The sequence below is a fragment of the Asterias rubens genome, chromosome 10 (assembly GCF_902459465.1).
Source record: "Asterias rubens chromosome 10, eAstRub1.3, whole genome shotgun sequence".
Classification (NCBI taxonomy): Eukaryota; Metazoa; Echinodermata; class Asteroidea; order Forcipulatida; family Asteriidae; genus Asterias; species Asterias rubens.
The window spans coordinates 17,793,962-17,814,045 of record NC_047071.1 but is presented as its reverse complement, the minus strand read 5'-3'; the positions used below and the strand labels follow the sequence as shown (position 1 = coordinate 17,814,045).

At 39.6% G+C, this 20,084-nt stretch overlaps 1 protein-coding gene and 1 long non-coding RNA gene across 2 annotated transcripts in view; both read right to left on the bottom strand.

The window, feature by feature from the left end:
- LOC117296104 (thrombospondin type-1 domain-containing protein 4-like) overlaps positions 1 to 7,017 on the bottom strand; it is a 43,648-nt gene extending 36,631 nt beyond the window's left edge. Inside the window, exon 1 of the mRNA XM_033778976.1 lies at positions 5,738 to 7,017. Coding sequence (XP_033634867.1) covers positions 5,738 to 5,784 — 47 coding nt within the window. The 5' untranslated portion in view covers positions 5,785 to 7,017. The remainder of the gene's footprint in view (positions 1 to 5,737) is intronic.
- A 9,083-nt stretch (positions 7,018 to 16,100) lies between these two features.
- On the bottom strand, positions 16,101 to 17,576 carry LOC117295900. The gene is made up of 2 exons (XR_004519696.1): positions 16,840 to 17,576; positions 16,101 to 16,726 (listed from the first exon to the last, which is right to left on the bottom strand). It is a non-coding gene; the product is annotated as an uncharacterized LOC117295900 (long non-coding RNA).
- Between the last annotated feature and the right edge of the window lie 2,508 nt (positions 17,577 to 20,084).

Here is a 20,084-nt window from a genome sequence, read left to right as displayed (position 1 = left end):
TTCATGACATTTTTGTTGTACAACTTGTCACTTTTCAGCAGGGGGTAAATAGGCCTTTAGGGAGTGGAGATCAAGTTTCGCATTACATTGAAAATAGGTTCGAAGGGCGTCAAAAACAAACGTACATTTCAACAATTGACCTTACGCACTGATGGACCAATGAGCAACCTCCTTTTTTACCTCTACAAGGCGCCCTACTTAAATAATGTACATGCGAATGAAGAATAAAACATTTCTCCCAAATCAGGGTGTGCTAAAGGCATCTTAATCAAGGCGCAGATACACCATTAGGTGGATGGCATAGGTAGTAATGTGATTACGTATTGCCTTTAACAACACTGGACACTACTGGTAATTGTCAATGACCAGTCTTCTCACTTTGTGTATCTCAACATAATATGCATACAATAACAAAGTTGTGAAAATTCGAGCTCAATCGGTCGTCGAGGTTGCGATATAACAATGAAAAAAAAATAACCCTTGTCACAAGAAGTTGTGTGCTTTCAGATGCTTGATTCCGAGACCTCAAATTCTAAATCTGAGGTCTCGAAATCAAATTCGTGGAAAATTACTTCTTTCTCGAAAACTACGTTACTTCAGAGGGAGCCGTTCTCACAATGTTTTATACTATCAACCTCTACCCATTACTCGTTACCAAGTAAGGTTTTATGCTAATAGTTATTTTGAGTATTACCAATAGCGTCCACTGCCTTTAACTTTAAGAGTGATGACCAAACGTATACCTGCCTTTTAAAGAGAAAAGCAAACTTGAAGACCATTGCCAATTCGTTCACCCACATAACAACACAATAATGTGAACAAAGTCCACTTTGCTACTTTTGTTATAGATTTGTAAAAAAAAAAAAATTCAATTTGAAAAAAAAAAACCCGACTTTCCTTTTTTGATTCACACGCATGAATCCGTCAACACTTTATGAATTGATGATGGAGCAGCGGAGCCCTGGGGACGGTTGCGATTATAGAAAAGAGCACTTCCATGTTGACCCCGGGGGTGTCGATGAAACCATTATTCTTTAGAAGTTCAGTTCAGTTAAATTGAATTCAGAATCTTATTCACTTCAATGAGGTCTTCCGGAACAGACTTTTAGTTAAATTAAAAAATCACATGAATATTTTTTTCAAGCTGATTTTATGATTCGTGTGGAAAGACGCAAACATCCATCATCGAACTCTATAAGAAAAGTTCAGAACAAGATTGTGATAAATACAGTGTTAGTCCGGAAGTTTGATCCCTCAAGAATTAAGAAACCCTAAGGTTTGGCTGACGTGATTGTTCTCTATATTGTTGACTTTTGTTCCTTAAGTCCATTGACTTTTTGTTGTATACTACGCGTCCAAAAGCGACTAAAGAAACCCCCCTAAACCACCCCCTCCCCCGAACCCCGGCTAATTCAAATAACAGAAACGTTTCCATCGTGGCATCCGATTATAATTTATCATCTGGTGGCCGGTGCCCCCGAGCTGGCGAACCAACAAAGTCACATAATCTTGACATTGAGAAATGATCAAATCCATACATAATCCTTCAAACGCAATCTGCACCCTTCAAATACAATCATGTCAGTAATGTTAACTGCCTTACCACGCGTTGCAGCGGCCTTCCAAAGTTATATAATCATGTAAAACGTCAGAGTCTATAAGAGATTCAGGTAATTGAAAGTATTGCTGCGATTCGGCCATGGTTCTAAAATTAATATCAAACATTAGACCTTGTTCGATACGGGTAGTGGGTGTGTGATTGGTACTATGTGAGTAGGGGAGGGGCAGCGGTTGTGGGCTGTGAAGTGGAGGCCTTTCCAAAGTTATATAAACAGCCACACACAATCAGATTCGAGTAATTCAAAATGTTGCTGCTATTCGTGGTTCCAAATTGAATTTTCAAACTTAGATGTTTTGATGTGGGTTGTGGGTGTGTGGTTAGACTTGATTCAAGTCCCGTTCTCGTGCGAGAGTTTCCTTATCCGCCGTCAACATGAAGGTGGTCCCCGGGAATGGCACGGCACAGGTTGGGGGAGATTTCTGATGTTAGGCGATGGGACTGTTAATAAAAAGGACTCTCAATGGATTTGGACTTGAGTCAAGTCTATTGTGTGGGTGGTGCTATATGAGTAGGGGAGGGGGCAAGGGGAGAAAGGGGGTGAAGCAGAGGACAGTCGTGCAACGCGAAGGCCTAAACATGGTATGTGGTCCGGTGCGTGCATCAAATCGTTTATACAGTTCTACGTGGTCAGTGATGCATACTGGGTCTCATTTCCGAACAGCATTTCAGGCGTCGATATTTCGCCAATTTTGTATAAACCATTCGTAAACTTTATTTCAAGATGACTTTTACACGGGAAGTTTTCAAGGATGTGTATAGTTCTGAAAAAAAAGCTTTCTAGAAGTGGTATACGTTTGATATTTTGCCATGGTAGATCCACTGGTCCTTGCTATGTGGTAGATCTAATGCCTTATTCTGGTCCAAACCTCGGCATGGGCTCCAGGCCTCCAGCTCCGGCGAGTACATTTCGGTGCAGTGTCCATTTAGCACGGGGTTCATCGTCAAACGAAGCCCGGAGCCCGGAGTAGGGGTACAAAACCTAGACCAAAACAGCTCCAGGCTGCTGGCTCAAGATGCCCGTGATAACGGTCTGATGTCAGCGCCAAACATCGGCTATATAGAGGGCTCCAGCTCTTGGCTCTGCTTGATGTTAGAGACATTGCTTCAAAGTTAATGGCGGTGCCGGAACCGGAGCACAAGTTGATATTGATAAAAGGCAGTTGAATATTACGCATTATTTGATTGAAATATCGTCACACAGGGGTGACAATTTGAATCACTTTGTTTTTTGTATGTTGCTTGGTTTCTTCCCCGCCAAAGTTGTTCGGTATTGCCCTGTTGCCCATTCTCGAACTTGACTTTTAAAATTGTTCCCAAATTAACAGAGTGTAGATATAACATGACATGACGTGGTCCACATGGACTCCATGACAACGCGGAAGGATTTGTGGTGAAGAGGTCAAGTGGTTTGGAGGTCGCAGTATCCCTGGGCACTGATTGGGTGACATTCGACCAAATAATTGGCAAGCGGTCATCCGTCAAACAACTTTTTGATTTACGGTTTCAAAAAAAAAGCGGCAGACCGTGGACACAGACGATTTATCAAGGGACCTACACATTCCAAAGCCGATTTAATGACAAAGACACATATTTTTTATTATTAGGTTTTGAACAAAACGATTTGCCGATTTGTATGCCTGAAGCACAAACGGAAGTTGCTTTCACATTTTGTATGAATAAAAACTGCATTATTGTATTATGTGCCTTCTGTGTTTTTCCACTGCACATTTAATATGATTTGCTGTATTTTTCTCAACGACTGGACTAAATTTTTTCAACAAAATTAATATTATGTGGCAGTGGCACAAATATTAACACATTTGAAAGTTTGGTATACAGTTTTGCATAAATTGACATTTTTTATTCCAAAGTTTTTTGGAGGATTTTTTTTGTTTTACTCGGAACACTTTTACGAGCACTTGAAGAGGTAGAACGCGCTAAGTATATAGTATAGCCTTGTTTCAAGTCAGAAATCATAGTCACTCTCAAGTACACTTCTTATGAAAACCTATACAGTAATATCAGTAAGTGACACTCGAAAGAAATGTGTCTATAGGTTAGAATCCAAGGCTACAACCACAAAATTGCCATGGTTATAAATAGTAAGAATGAATGGTGAAAAATGTAGCGTGTTAGTGTTTGGTGTGGATGGGTCGTGGAAGAGTTATTTGCGGTCAAGGTGTGATGGATTCAACGCTTGATTTGCGGACCATAAAAAGCCCTTCATAAATATTGCATTAGGGTTTAAATGGTTCAGCAGAAAATATTGACAATTGCTTGGCAATGTTATTTTGTTAAAAATACCAAATAGGGCATTAATAGTTTGACTCGCTATGAACATTAGGTATTAATACAAAGACCATAAGAAATCAGTACAAGCCAGAAATTAGAAGTTTAGTCAATTTAGTTAGTGGCTACATGAAGGGTTCCATTTGCCAAATGTCAATACACGAAATCGCGAACTCCAACAATAGAAAGAGTCGCCCCAACTCTCTTGCCTCTCTACCATTCACACTCCACTCACAAACCTCATATCAAAGTAATCTTGTCACATATACCTTGACACAGGTCCATTTCTTAAACCTACTTTGTAACTTTGTCAATGAAATTAAAACAGATAAATGTCAAACTGTTGTATGTTTCGTGGACCCCGTACCTTGTGCAGTATGACAAAACTGTAAACCCCTCAAAACCAGACTTACGTACACACAATGGCACGCGCCCCGTGGTTTACGGTTTACTGACAAACCAAATAAACGTTACGAAAAATATGCGCAATCCGTCATTGAGGGTAAACATATCGTCACAGAACCGTCACAGTTGGCACGTTGGCAGCTAGCTGTTGTGTAAGGTACAACACTGGGGCCAGGATACTACACCATATTCTCACCTGTTTGTGGGACCCCTAAATTCCTGCTTCTAAAAGCTAAATTCACCGTGAGTTCGTGCAGGAGTCCGTATTGGACCCATCATCTCTGTGGAGAGGGGAACAGTGCCAACGACCTGCGTGACACTAAAAGCCCTATAAGAATAGGGCCAATCATTGGCTCTATTTATATGAACGTGTGATATGAAAGACCATTATCAGTAATATTAAGACCATTATCAGTAATATTAAAACCCTTCAAGAAAATTAAACACTTCAAACACCTTCAATCACACTTCAATCAGCTGCTAATGGGGGCCTCTATACGTGCTTCTAAATGTAGGAGCTTAACTTTTGAAGGAAACAAAAAACTTAAGACGCAATTGATACGAATATTGGGAATATTTGGGTTTTGTTTACATTCAAGGTACGGGGCTGGTGTCAAACTATTCTACATCACTACCCGGGGTTCAACTTCGATGTATAGTTTACATAACTACATCCCCGGTGCAGCTGTTCAAGAAAAGTGTCTAATCAAGGCGTTGTCCCCTTTAAAAAGGACCATGTAATTTGCAAGTAACCAAAACTAGGACATCTTCGAAAAACAAATATTGAAAAACTGACCTTCACATCATTGTCTTTTAAAGGCAGTGGACACTATTGGTAATTACTCAAAATAATTATTAGCATTAAACCTCACTTGGTAAAGAGTAATGGGGAGAGGTTGGCAGTATAAATCATTGTGAGAAACGGCTCCCTCTGAAGTGGAGTAGTTCTCGAGAATGAAGTAATTTTCCACGAATTTGATTTCGAGACCAAGTTTAGAACTCGAGGTCTCGAAATCAACCATCTGAAAGCACACAACTTCGTGTGACTAGGGTGTTTTCTTCTTTCATTGTTATCTCGCAACTTTGATGACCGATTGAGCTCAAAATTTCACAGGTTAAGTATTGTATGCATATGTTGAGATACTGTGAAGGCTAGTCTTTGACAATTACCAATAATGTCCATTGCCTTTAAGAAAAAGATACCTTATAGTTCTTGTGCCATACTGAAGTGCTAATTTTTACAAGCCGTGCAATTGGTTGCCTCGAAGTTGCCTGTACAATTTTCCCTTTGTGACAAGACCTAAGATGTAGGTCTGTACATCTCAGAGTAGAAAAAATTATTGTTTACAACTTCATAACTAAACGACCAAAACCACAACAAATTTCTCCTAATGAGTTACCCTTTTAATGTTCCCCACTGACCTGGATCTGTTGGATGTCCTCATTGCTTGATCCAAATCTCGCCACATCTTGTCCTCACACGCAGCCAGCCGATAATAATAAAAATCCACGGAACAGCCTCTGTCGTCTGCAAGGTATACAGCTTGTCCAATTTGAGCACAATTCAACCTCACGTAATCAAACTTATCTTTTGTTCTTGGACTACGTTATCTCCTCCGTGCGTACTAAAAAATTCCAGTCAACTTTCAAGAATTGTTCTCCGTGTGCTGAATAATCACATCAGAGAAGAAGCAACACTCTCTGGTTCAAATGTAGAACTGTATTCAGCAGGTCATTGAGATCAAATATGCTAAAAAAATTAACCTACAGTCAAAAAGCACCACGGCAAAGTCAAGTTGAAACCGGTTCAAAGTTTCAAGCCCGCCTCTCGACGGTTCCTCAAAAAGGTTTCTTAGTAGGCGGAGAGAGCGTCCTACTTTCCCCGTGGAAATCCCACCGTAAATGTAACAACTACATGAGAATAATTCATCAATTCACACGTATAAAGTACACCTGAGTAGGTATTTTGACACCTATTGTGGTCGTATCGTACAGACACACAGGGTAATCCTTCCAACGATTAACAACGCACTGCAACTCATGTGTTAGCTTTTAAAGACAGCATTCCATTTCATTGTGAGACCATGTAACATTATTCAATTTCAATCACGCCGAAGTTACGCTCTGGTTACCGCAACAAAATTGTTTATAATTCCAAATGGGGGGATGACAATCCAGCACAGCATGCACGTCTGATGCTAATAAATCCCGTTCAGTTGATGAAAAATTCACTCTTGGTAAAAAATATCACACGGTAGATGGCAGTTTGTTTATGGTGACGGGTCATCAAAACACGTGGGGCTCGAAGCTTGAATCATCTGTAGTGCTAGCTGTACAGAGCAGAGCCGACGACTTTTACTTCAAACACAACACAATCACCTTGCTTGCAACATCCAAAACTAAGTCAACTCAATGACCTTGACGATATGCAGTCAAACTTTGGGTGATTTCTGTCTAGAGCTAACTAACTTGTAGCTGGTTGGAGCACAACTTATGACTGAGTCCCTGAAGTGTCTGCAGTGTGAATAAATGTAGTATTTTCTTTTATTCCAGGCCAATGCCCTGGTGCGTTGGTTTATTTTTGCCTAGTGAATGTCGTTCGGCTCTCGATCTCCTGAAAGTGCGAGTACTCTCTGCTCTGGCAGTTATTGAGAAACGCCACCAATCGGCGAATCATTGTAGAGCTTAGTTAACGAGTGAAGAAAACTGCAATGGGAAAATTACCTTATAACATTATGTTGTTTTGATTTGTTAAATTGTGGAGTTTAATCAAAGAGAATGATGATTCTGGTTAGAATAATTTGTACTTGTACTCAAATGAATTTGGCAAAGTACAATGGACAGTAAGGCTCAACAAATTTGCTAATAATGCTAACAGCAGCGCTGCCACTGGTTAAATGTTGTACGTTATTTTGCTTCGAATCACTTTTTGGGCTTTGAACTTATGGTGTGAACTGTGTTACCGAAATTGCATGGGTTTTTTTCTTCTGAATTTATTGACGTTGCCCAAGACAAATGTAAGAAAAAAGTGAATGTAAAATTGTTGTAATTCAGCCTTTTGTGCTGGGACAGTTTTATCTATCCATCTATCTATCTGTAGTCTCAAACGTGGATCTGAAATTCGGTTGTAGTCGCCCGAGTATGGATGGGCCTGCCATGTACAGATTTGGGGGACAATTATTGGTGTGTATTGAGCGCATGAAGCGGACAGTAGGGGCGGGGGCGAGGGTCCAAACTTTAAAGCGAAGGACACAACGGAGCAACTGCCAATGGGTGCGATCCGACGTCTCGCCTTTTATTCGGCGTAATGTCATTTGTGTATGTTCAGTTGAAATACATGCACTCGTTCGATGGTTCTAATTTGTTTGTAGAAACAAACTACATAGCACTACCGTAACCAAGCATGGTATTAACCAATGGCTGGTATGACGTCAAATATCGCACATGATGGATTATTCGACCTTGGTTGAACCATGTCCCTGTCTTTATCAGAGACGCAGAAACAAAGATGGATCATTCAACAACACAACCTTTTACGTGTAGTAAACCTTGTACATTCCACGGGTAAACAGTGTCACATCAGATTATAATATTTAGACAGAACTTTGAATACCAACATTGCATTATTTGTCTGTTGCCCGGTAGAAGGACATTTGCCTACAATAACTTTTTGTCATAGCGTGACAACTTATCAACAAGTAAGATTTGGTACAGTTTATTATCCCCTATAAGTTACGCGTGTATAACTGTCTATATTATTATCTCAAAGCCATTCTCTTGTTGACTAACTTGACTTGAAGATCAAATAAAGCAAGGCATTTTGTGAGTTAACTCTTTAACACAAAACATTACGATGCTCCAAATATCAAAATACCGTCCCGCCAGTTTTGCAATACCATAACTCCTTGAAGAGTTTCTGGATAATAAAAGTGCGTAAAAAAGCAAGAAGGACAAAATATAAAGTAATTTTTTAAATGTAACACTAAAACAAATCTGATTTTGTTTTCGTTTGCCCAATGGAGGAATAAGACCTGTATGTTTCGTTGTGTTGTCAACATTTAGCCTTCGAGAAAGACACTATATAGCTGTTAGGGTCGAAACGTCAGGCCATACCATCGGTCTTCTGGTTGGTAAGTATAGTCTGCAACAGCTTATTCTATTTTCGGCAGAAACAATCTTCAAGGTTTATAGTGCGTACTGGTCATTCATTGAACGAATCAACAACTAATTTGAACTAATCAAGTAAATAACCACGACTTGTAACTCACCTTACATGTTAATCCAATTGGTGCACTAATCCAAGACACTGCCCATAACTTATCAGGATCCCAAAATAAATCCCGTGCTACCCGCAACTTTATGTCAACTTAGCTTTCGGCCCAATGATCACTTTTTTGTGGTCTGGTGTTTCCGCTTACACACACCACCGTACTAAGGCTGCATTGGTCGTCTGTCAATCTACTGAGCAACGACCAGACCATCCATTCATACTTGTACAGTTATATTCAAAAACCTGGCAGCCCCCACGCATGTATCTTTTGATCCTCCTTTTTAAGGCTATATATTATAATGCAGATGAGCTCTCTCTGCTGGGTACCTCAATCACCTTTGGGTATATAAAGAGCCTGTTCACCCTGGATGGCTCTCTGGTCGCAGTTCAGAGAAATTACAAGGAAACGGATTGTGGTGTTTTTTTGACGTGATGTTTCTGACATTCCTGCGAAAGGGAACAATTCAGGTACCCCCTTTTAAAAAAAAAGAGAATAGCAGCTGGTATTTCTGGAGTTGAATAGATAAAATGAGACATGTGAAGGAATTGTCGACATGCGTGGGAAGACAGCTTGGGATGAGATAATCCATGATGGACAAATTTAAAGGAATGTTATTTTTTGGTTACGGTAAACCATGGAAACGAAGATTAGGTATTTTGTGGAAGTTAACTGATGAAAGGAACGCGGTAAATTTGCGTAGTCTATGGCTCCTTCGTCTAAAGAGCTGTCCACAAATTTTCAGGCGGGCGACCCAAAGCAAATTTCAGACACTCAGTACAACGACCCACCTGCCAATCGACGTCAATGTCACCGCAGGCACATCTTAAAAGCAGTGAACTATTTACTGAAGCAGTTTGTTTTTATTGTTAAAAATTTGAGTAGTTGCATTGACCTGACAACACATTTAAAATTTTTTTGACGAAGCAATGTGTATTCATGACGGGACACTCAAAATAGTGTCAAACTTTGAATAGCCCTTCTGATCAAGTTTCGTGACAGACTACAGTACAGAAAGAAGAGTCCTACATGTTCTATAGGGCTAGGTGACACGCCTACATTTTTTCGAGACCCAATGTTATGGTTCGTTGGTTTAAGTAATTGAAATCTACTTGGAATCAGAAAATGTGAGTCAGAAAATGACACTTAATAGTCAATTATTGGTAGTTAAATGTCTTCTTGAAAATAAGTGAAAAAGGTCTACCACGACACTCATCATAACAACCCACGCGTTGGGAATTCCTAGACAAATTAATGCCTTTCTCCACAACACAACAATCAACGTTGGGCTTAATGTGGACTGATTCCGTTAATAGAGTCAAGCAATCTGTGAAAAAGAATGCGCTGATTAGATTACTTCGTTAACCTCTTTTGGTGCTTTTCTACACGGGATGACAAAAAAGACAGCGACGTCTGAGAATACAGTTGTAGGAAAGAGTTCCTACTTTCACTTTCCTGTTAGGGTATCTTAGTGTGCATTGAGGTTTGTAAAATTAAAACCAACACTAATTTGCATTTGTTGTAGTGAAGATTTAAAAACTCAATTCATCCGCACAATCTCAAAGACTGACATCATGTCGGGGAGGGGGGGGGGGTTGCAGGTTACCACGCTATGCCAACATTGGGCAAATTCAAGCTTTATAAATACTAATTACTAGGCCTGTGTCATTAAAAATACCTCAAAGTTGAAGTAAAAAAAAAGTCACATTAGGTTCCACACTGTATCCCTTTTCTTGGGTTCTCAAATCTGTCCAGGACAAGGTCAAGGAACAGGCGGAGAAAGCAGAGGAAGCCACAGCCAAGAAGGAGAAGACCAGGAAAGCCAAGATAACCAAGAAGAAGTCTCCAAAGAAAACCTTGAAAGAATAGAACATTTTGAGGGCCTATACAGAACATAAATGAGGCCGACGCAATGTTTTCTCCCTATAATAACTGCCCTAAAATGGCCACACCCTGCACGGGTTGACTGCCGTTTGATGTGATGTCCAATGTTTTATTAAACCAGCGCCATTTAACTTAACACCCCTGGGCCCTCTGCCGTTTCACACGAAAGACAAGAAAGAAGAGAAAAGGTCCGCCCCCCACCTCCACATCCCAAACAAAAGCCACGGCATACCATCCAAAACAACCCCTTGACTCAGCAGCCAGCCTCAGCTAGACTGGATTCTGTCACTCTTGCTTCGCCACTTCGGATCAAACAAAGGTTGACGTTTCTTAAGTTTCTTAGCAAGTAAACGGAGAAAAGAGGTTGGTCCCCTCCCAAGTTAGATGAAAGACGTGGCATACCGACCGATAAAAACCTTTACATCAGTCTGTTGTCACTGGTGAACTTTTGAATCTGCTGAGAGTGTTGAGAGCCATGAAGTCGTTTTGACAGAGAGATAAAATTGTGAAGAATCGAGACAGCGAAGACGAGTGTGCCAGGGTTTCACAGACCTGGGGACACAATTTCATCTACTTTAAATCAGACAATTTCGCTTACAACTTTGTGCTTAGTAATACATTGTAACTAGCAGACAGTGAGCTTGATTTTGTTGGGCTGCGACTTGTTTGGGGCCTTTTTGGGGGGAATGAGGTAATATCTCGCCCAAATAATAAAATACTCCAGGCCCGAAGCCCTTTATTATGCATCTGAAATCACACAAAGTTGTTTGACAAGGGTGTTTTTTCTTTAAATTATTCTCTTGCAACTTCGATGACCAAATGAGTCCAAATTTTCACAGGTTTGTTATTTGATGCATATGTTGGGATACACCGAGTGAGAATACTGGTCTTTGACAATTACCAAAGGTGTACAGTGCCTTTAACCGAGCTCTTGTACTATTCAAGTCACAAACTAAGGCGACTTTCGAGTCTTTCTTCTTAGACATTAACTAGTCCATGCTGAATAAAAACCGATTGATTGATGCGCTTGGCAAAGAGCAGCACAAAACACAACAGTTTCAATTACGAAACATTATTAGTTGTTTCAATGGCACTGTGCCAAGCGAATTGGGAAAACTCAGCTGAATTAACAAGTAATGATTCGGAGACTGAAGAAAACCATCGCTCATTACTTGTCCTTCGATTTTGTTTTCTACTATACAAGATTACTATACTTCAAAGGGTGACTTTGTTGAAAAGCTACCACGTAGGCCCTTCATACGCACCTGACTTCCTTCAGAAGTATAGCCGGCTCTGGAGCTCATCTTATCTCCGGATAATCGCCCCAATCCTCTTTTGGTACATTAAGGTCCCAGGAGTTGCGCTGAAGAAGATGGCCCATCTTGAAAATGAGAAAAGATTAGCTAATCCATGGCCGAAAGTGGTTATTAAACTGGCTAATAAGGCGATTAATGATAGAGATTAGTCGCGATTAATGAGAGAGATTAGTCGAGGATTAGGCTTCTCATTACATCTGATTCTTCTCGCTTCAGTTCAGCATTACTCAGTCTTCCTAGAATGTTGGATGTAATTCAAAGACTCTAACGCACACCAACGTGTGATACTGCTTGTATTTTGTTAGAGTGCTGCCGCCATATTGGTCTAATTCCCAGTTCACATTAACAATAGTGGATATTGACTCTTATCGAGCAAATATGGACCCGACTATTTTCTTTCAGCCTACCTTACACAGGCCGTGTCTTGGCGGCTACGGCTAGATTGCCTGGTCATCATGCGTTGAGGTATAGGATGTCCTTAGCAACACCCTTGGCAACAGCCGTAGCCGAAGCTGTAGCCACGAGTTCGGATACGGCCTTACACTGTCTTTGAATGGACGACACGCAAGATGGTCACATTGATTTTCTTCTTTTTTTTTACCTTAATCTGCTTCGCGTGTTTAGATGGGCATTTTAAGCTCTATTGACACGAAACAGATATTATGCTTGTTTTGTATTACTGAAAAGAGATAATCCTGATCAAATGTTGAGATGCAGACCTGTACTTCTTTGGAGCCAGAATTCAAGGAAATGCCGTTTTCGAAATAAAACGCCGTTTCGGCTTAGCTTCTAGCTAAGGCCAAGCATGGAGGTAGAATTAGATTCTACCCATCCTCCATGGGCTATAAGTACACCTGTGTGAAGCCCCGAACCTCAAACGCATATTCAAAATATAACTGAGCCCAAGTCGGAGCCGTTGCTCCACAAATGAAAGTTCACATTAAAGACTTACTATTGGTAATTGTCAAAGACCAGTCCTCCCACTTGGTGTATCTCAACACATGCATAAAATAACAAACCTGTGAAAATTCGAGCTCAATTGGTCGTCGAAGTTGCGAGATAATAATGAAAGAAAAAACACCCGTGTCACACGAAGTTGTGTGCTTCTAGATGCTTGATTTCGAGACCTCAAATTCGAAACTTGAGGTATCGAAATCAAATTCATGGAAAATTACTTCTTTCTCGAAAACTATGTCACTTCAGAGGGAGTCGTTTCTCACAATGTGTGATCAACCTCTCCCCATTACCAAGTGAGGTTTTATGCTGATGATTATTTTGGGTAATTACCAATAGTGTCCACTGCCTTGAACAGCAATTTGCCTTGGTAGACCAGGGTAGAGCAATCCAAGGGCCAGCCCCCGGGGAACAGAGCGGTGTGAAAAAGGCTTTGGTGAATACAAATCACACGACTGGACAACAGAATTTGTCAAATCTACTTCTTTCCTTTATTCTTTGTTGCCTCAAACATATTAAAGTTTTTTTCTTTAAAGACACAATGTGTTTAACATACTATAACATTACATAACACTTAAGGTAGACCAGGCACAGTATTTTAAAAATAAATATAAAGGACTGTCAAAACGCACACAAAAATAACAAAAGAAGGATATATATGATTTTAAGTACAATAATAAATAACAAAAGAAATATTTGTTTTTGAAAATGTCGTCATCCCAAACAAATATCAAAAGAACAATAACTTGTTTTAGGAATGTACTTTCAATTGGTGACTTGATTTTGTCTAATGAAATGACAGCACACAATACGAATATTTAGGCTTGATATAGGACGATACTGCTTAGTTAGTACACAGCCTGCATGCAAAATTTGTGCTTAGCTGATTCTTCTGCTCAGCAAAGGTTAGCAGGACACCAGTCAGTCACAAGTAAACATTACATGGTACTCTAGCTGGTTGACTGTTTCTGAAAGCAATTTTGGCTAGTTTTTTATTTCTACCAAGCAACTTTATACTGCTTAACCATTTAGCCACTGGACCGCCCAGCCACCTAAAGCGATACACTGTATTATGCGGTAGGAGGAAACCTCGCTATAGCTTTTGTTTGTAGAAAATAAGAAACATCAAAATAAAACTAGGTAGTTAATAGTATGCCTACGCATTGGTGAATCCATCTAGTTATTTATAGATCACTATTAAGTTGTCTCTTCACAGTTGACTTGACGAAGCTAATGATGATGAAATAATTTAGCCCTTACCCAACAAAACGCTTATTAGTAAACACAAAGGAAACTGTATTTATCATTCATGGTGATATTGTCGCAAACTTATGCCTTCGCAAATAATCAGCATTGAGCCAGATAAAAGCCTTGAAAAGCTATTGTATCCATTTTATCATTGTACAAAAATAATCGCCATAAATATTACCGTAGGTTTTTTTTATTGTTCCCCAATGAGGACTTGTACAAATATTACCGAAAGGGTCAAAAATTGTGCGTTTTATTATAAATAATAAGCCTTGGCTTACTTTAAAAAATTTGAACTACGATTTCAGTTAAGTTACTGCAAGAATCTTGAAAGAAAAACACAATTATTTCGGCAAACTCGGGCGGTGCAGGGACTAGAGGGTTAACGCGGAAATCTGTGCAAACTATACTACGGCCCATAAACCCTGCCCAGAGATGTAAACACATAAATATGTGGTAAGAAGTTTCATCACAACACAGGGCCAAATTTCATAGAGCTGCTTAAACATGCAAATTTGCTAAGCACAACAAAATCATGCTTACTAGAATAAGGTTAGCAGCTAAAATACAAATTTCACATGTACAACATGTAACTGGTACCCTTCTTAATTGTGCTTAGCAGAAATTTTTTTAAGCAGCTCTATGAAATTGGGCCTTGGTTTTCAGTGATGCAGTAAAGTCTATAAGCGTCATCAACAGAACTGCTCTTTGTCTCGAGCATTAAGAAAAGAAAAACCACCGACAGCCTTAGCACTCCATGAATACATCCTTTGCTTTTTTTAGAACTCTTTTTCAAAATCTTAAAAGGGGCCACCAACCAACCCCACTTACTTCACCCATAGAGGAGGGCTTCACCATAAACAGAATACAGACCTATGGCATTGTGGAGACATCCCATACACCTCACCTACCCCCTCGAGGAACCATTATGGGTACTTCATCACTCCCCTCCCACAACCACCCCAAGGTGTAAAGTGTCATTACAATTAGCTCCCATCACCTAACAATGAATCACATTTGTGTTGGAAATGGATTGGGCATTTACAGGTAACCAGTGTCTGTTGGATTTCTTTAGTCTACTTCAAGGGTGCCCACCCAATGATGCAAACAGTTCATAAATACGAAGCCATATCGACACTTCATCGATAACTGCACCAAGCCATTTTTGTGTGTGTTCTGGGAGTTTGATTGTTAACTTACACACTCTATAATTCAGACATGCAACTTTCTAATTGCAAAAAAAAGGAGGAAATGGCCTATCACACTTAACTTTTGTAAAGTTTTTTTCAGTTTTCTATGGCACTGTTTTGAAAAGAAAAAGAGGAAATCAGCTGATCAGCTAAAAAGTTGCATGCCTGATAATTTGGGTGACACTTACTTAGCAAGTTGGCTCAAAAGGTGATCAGTCCTTGAACAATCACCCAAGCTTTTCAAACCTTGAAATTCTTTTAAACATTTTAAACAAAAAGTACGTCTAATTGTTTAAAAGGAAGTTTCATTCACATTCGTCAGGTTTCTATGACCGTCACCATCCAAAGCAAGATGGGAAAATTTCATTAAACTTGCTGGTCATGTTTTAGTTGAAAACAACAACAAATGGTCTAGGTTTTGCCTGGGATGATTGACATGTTTTACTAGGCCTAATTATTACACATAGTTATTTTGGTTCCGGCAATAGGAGACTTTCCAACGCTAGGTGGCAGCAGACATACCGGGTAAATTTCCATTGTTTACGTAGTTCTGAACATGCGCATAATTCTGAGAACAATGGATTTACCCGGTAAGTCTGCTGCCCTCTATCGTCCCAGAAAGTCTCCCATTGAAATAGGCAACATTAATTTGCAGGGCTTCACATGCTATTTCCTTGACTTTGTCAGAAATTTAGAATAATATGTTCTACTTGTGAGAAACAAACATTGCAGCTTTTACAACAGATTTGGTTACAACAGATTCGGTTTGGAGCATGGTTAACAAAAACAGATCGTTTTAACACGTGAAGGATGCATATAATTTGTGAAAACCTTTCAAAGAAACGGGAAGTGATACAAAATCAATGGTAACAGCCGGGAGTATCAAATGACATCATTCTAAATGAAACAATAGACGAATTAACCATGAAAGACTGAACATAAGTTTAATATAATATAAGGGTCCATCTACTAAATCAGTGCACAAATGCATCATAGTTGGATTACACTAAATTTGTATTCAGAACTATCCCTAATTGGGAAAAAACTATTGCCCAGATTGGAACCCTCAGTTGTCCCACAATATCCCAAAAAATCTATATCTAAGATTATAGGTACAACTGTTGCCCAGTTTGGAACAACTCTTATCTCATTCAGGGCAACTGTGGTCCCCAAACAATCACAACTAGGTACAACTGTTGCCCAGTTTGGAACCTCTTATCCCATTCAGGGCAACTGTGGTCCCCCAATATCCAAGACAATCACAACTAGGTACAACTGTTACCCAGTTTGAAACTGGGCAAAACTTGTTGCCCAGTTTGGAACACCTCTTATCCCATTCAGGGCAACTGTGGTCCCCATAAATCCCAAACAATCACAACTAGGTACAACTGTTACCCAGTTTGAAACTGGGCAAAACTTGTTGCCCAGTTTGGAACACCTCTTATCCCATTCAGGGCAACTGTGGTCCCCATAAATCCCAAACAATCACAACTAGGTACAACTGTTACCCAGTTTGAAACTGGGCAAAACTTGTTGCCCAGTTTGGAACACCTCTTATCCCAGTCAGGACAACTGTTGTCCCCATAAATCCCAAACAATCACAACTAGGTACAACTGTTACCCAGTTTGAAACTGGGCAAAACTTGTTGCCCAGTTTGGAACACCTCTTATCCCAGTCAGGACATCAGTGATCACTATATCGAAAAACAATCCCAACTAGGCAAAACTTGTTGCCCAGTTTGGTCCACACCATTTAGGGCATAGTGGTCCCCATTTGGGGACATTTGTGAGGAACAACAACTTCTGACATCAACTTTTGTCAGGTCATCTCATAACAAATAACAAAACCATATCTTTCAGTTTCAAACTATTCAGAGTGATTCTACATACATATAATAACATATAATAAAGGTATATATATTTGGATATTGTCACACGTGGCATTTTGTACAGGCAACTTAGTGGTGACCAGGGCACAGTTTCATAGAAATGCTTAGCATGAAATTTCTTCCTTGATCAAAATAGGATTACCAACCGAATTTCCATTTGTTGCATATTGCTTGTTACTGGTTTTCAGCTGTTGCTTGCTTATCCTGAAAATCACGCGAAAATTTGATTGGTTATGTTGTTTTTGTCAAGCCAAGAATTTCAATGCTAAGCAAATTTTTGTGCTTAGCAGCTCTATGAAATTGGGTCCTGATCTATCAAAAAAACTTTGTTCTCACTCAGTGGCTTAGAATCCCCAAGAAAGTTACAGAGGTGAGAGTCATTGCTGACAAAACAGTCTGAAACTTAGATCCAAATCTTAGAAAAGATATAGAAAAACTCGTTCTCAAAAGAACATAACCTAACCAGCAAGTAGGTATACACATGGCGTTACTGCATAACAACTATTATAAGTTATCACACAAGCGCGAGTGGAATACGGAAAAATATAGCGCCTCTACGTCCCATATCCAATGAGGCCGAAGGCCAAGTTGGATATGGGACGCAGACGCGCTATATTTTTCCGTATTCCACGAGCGCGATAACGAATTTATCTTCCAGCCCCAAAGTCAATGAGGTTAGGTTATGTTTATGTTTTTGGTTTTGCACGTGCAAAGTTTAGAATGTACTTTTTGCACTGACTGTATGCGGAGCGTGATGCATTACACTCGCAATACGCAGAGTGAAATATAAAAACTGGGAGTAGTTTATCATCTCATATCACACTCCGGGTTGTGCATCTGATTGGAGGATTAGCGTGTACTGGAAAATAATATGTAGTAGTATCTACTCTGCTATGTAGATTGTTCTTATAAGAACTATCTGGCTACTTTGAGGATGCCTAGAACCGGTTGCCTGTTAAAGGAGCATTACAGAATTGGTTTTGCTAGAAAAAAAGTTGCTGGCAGTGTAAGCACTTTATGTAATCCACCATATACATACACTGACAAACCTGCAGAAGTTCGAGATCGATCGGACATCTGGGTCACGAGAGAATGGTGAAGAACTGATTACAAATTTTGCATCGCATCGATGCCAAAACAAAAATGAATAAAACGCTCACTGAGTGATAAACTCCAAACGCGAAATTAGATTATTTATTGCTCACCAAATATGACATTTCAGTCATAAATATTTCAAGGGATGTTTTCAACTAGCATCATCATTAGACCATGTAAGTTTTATGTAAATCTGTGATCTTCACGATTTTTGTTTCTTACCAATTCTGTAACGTTCCTTTAAACACCTTGTGTGACATAGCCCAATACACAAAACATTTCCTGTTTTTGACTGGCAAGAATACAAACCAAAATAAGTACAAACATTTCTAAACAAAATTAGAACTTCTCTAACTTCAACAGGTCTTCAAAATTCTTTTTTTTAAGCTGAATTTTGTTTTCCTGGATGACATTTTCCTACTAAATTCAATAAATAGCAAAGCATGCGCCATAACATGGCAAAGCGTGCACTAACAAACTTCTTACATGGTGAGGCCAGTGCTGCACACTGCTTGGGTTCAGGTTTCCCCAGTAAATGAAATCCTCGACCATCCAGGACAATTTAGGCCATGTCCTAATTAGTGATTGCGGCTACGGCTATGGCTGGATCACCACGCCAACATGTGTTGAAGTATAGGTCATCCTTAACGACAGTCAAAGCAATAGCTGTAGCCGCCGATTCGGAAACAGCCTTTGAGTTTTCCATGATCATATCTCACACTGTTTTTTTTGATATCTTAGGAGTCTATGAACAATTCACCGGCCAGTCATCACACTTGAAACAGTGTCAGGGATGAAATTTGATGACTGTGGGTTCTTCTGGGTTCTCCAGATGTTACAAACTCTGTGAAACACAAAACTACAGGTTTGGACACAATGCCAACTTTTTGTTTTCTCTTTGATAATTTACTTTACTTCAAGGAGGTTTTGAGGAAGTCCTGAATAAAGGAACAATCATGAGAAATCATACTCCAGTCAAGTGTGCTTCTGATAGCTTAAAATTCCATGATTTTGATAGCTGGAAGTTCCTGGATAATAACTTAAAGTTCCATGATTTTCCAGGACTCTGGGAACACAGACTACATCATTACTACATCGATGGTACAAAAAGGTAGGGGAAAAGGACCATGCTACTGATCAACATGTTTTTAATACATGAAAGAAAGAAAAAAATGATTGCAATTATCGGAAAGATAAACTTACTTATCTTCACTCAAGTCTTTTTCTTAAGAAGGAAAGTTAGATAGAGCTATTTGAAAACTGGGCATATTGCTGAAGCATAAAGGACCAATACAATAGATCATTTTAAAATACCTCATCTTTAAAAATTGTACATGACTTTTTTTTACACAAATAATGCAAATAATGGAGTTGATTTGACATGGAGGAAAGCAAGATGAGACCTGCTCCCATGGTTAGATCGATGTTGGCGATGTAATAAAAAAGAAGCTGGCCCCAATGGGGGACTTTTGGGACGCTAGGTGGCAGCAGACTTACCAGTTAAAAACCATTGTTCTCTGTAATGTGCGCATGTTCAGAACTACGTAAACAATGGAAATTTGCCTGGTAAGTCTGCTGCCACCTAGCGTTCCAAAGTCTTCCATTACCACAGGCTGTGTAAGCGAAGAATGCCTAGTTTAGTGGACTACGCATAAGCAGAAATGATCTGCTAACCTGTTTACGTAAGCCCCGATTCTTTGCCTACAGTCTTGTTTAACTGGGTCTTGTTAAACAATTATGACCAAGTAAAACTTTTGGCCAACAAGCCTTCATTCTTCTAGATTTGCCCATCAAATTTGAGCTTTGAATTTGGTGGAGATTTGTGGAGGGTTTTAGAGGGTCTCTAGTCAAAGACACTAGAGGGTTAGGGTTCCGATATCTGAATCTATCTTTTTATTTAGGTATATATTTTAACTTGCAACTTC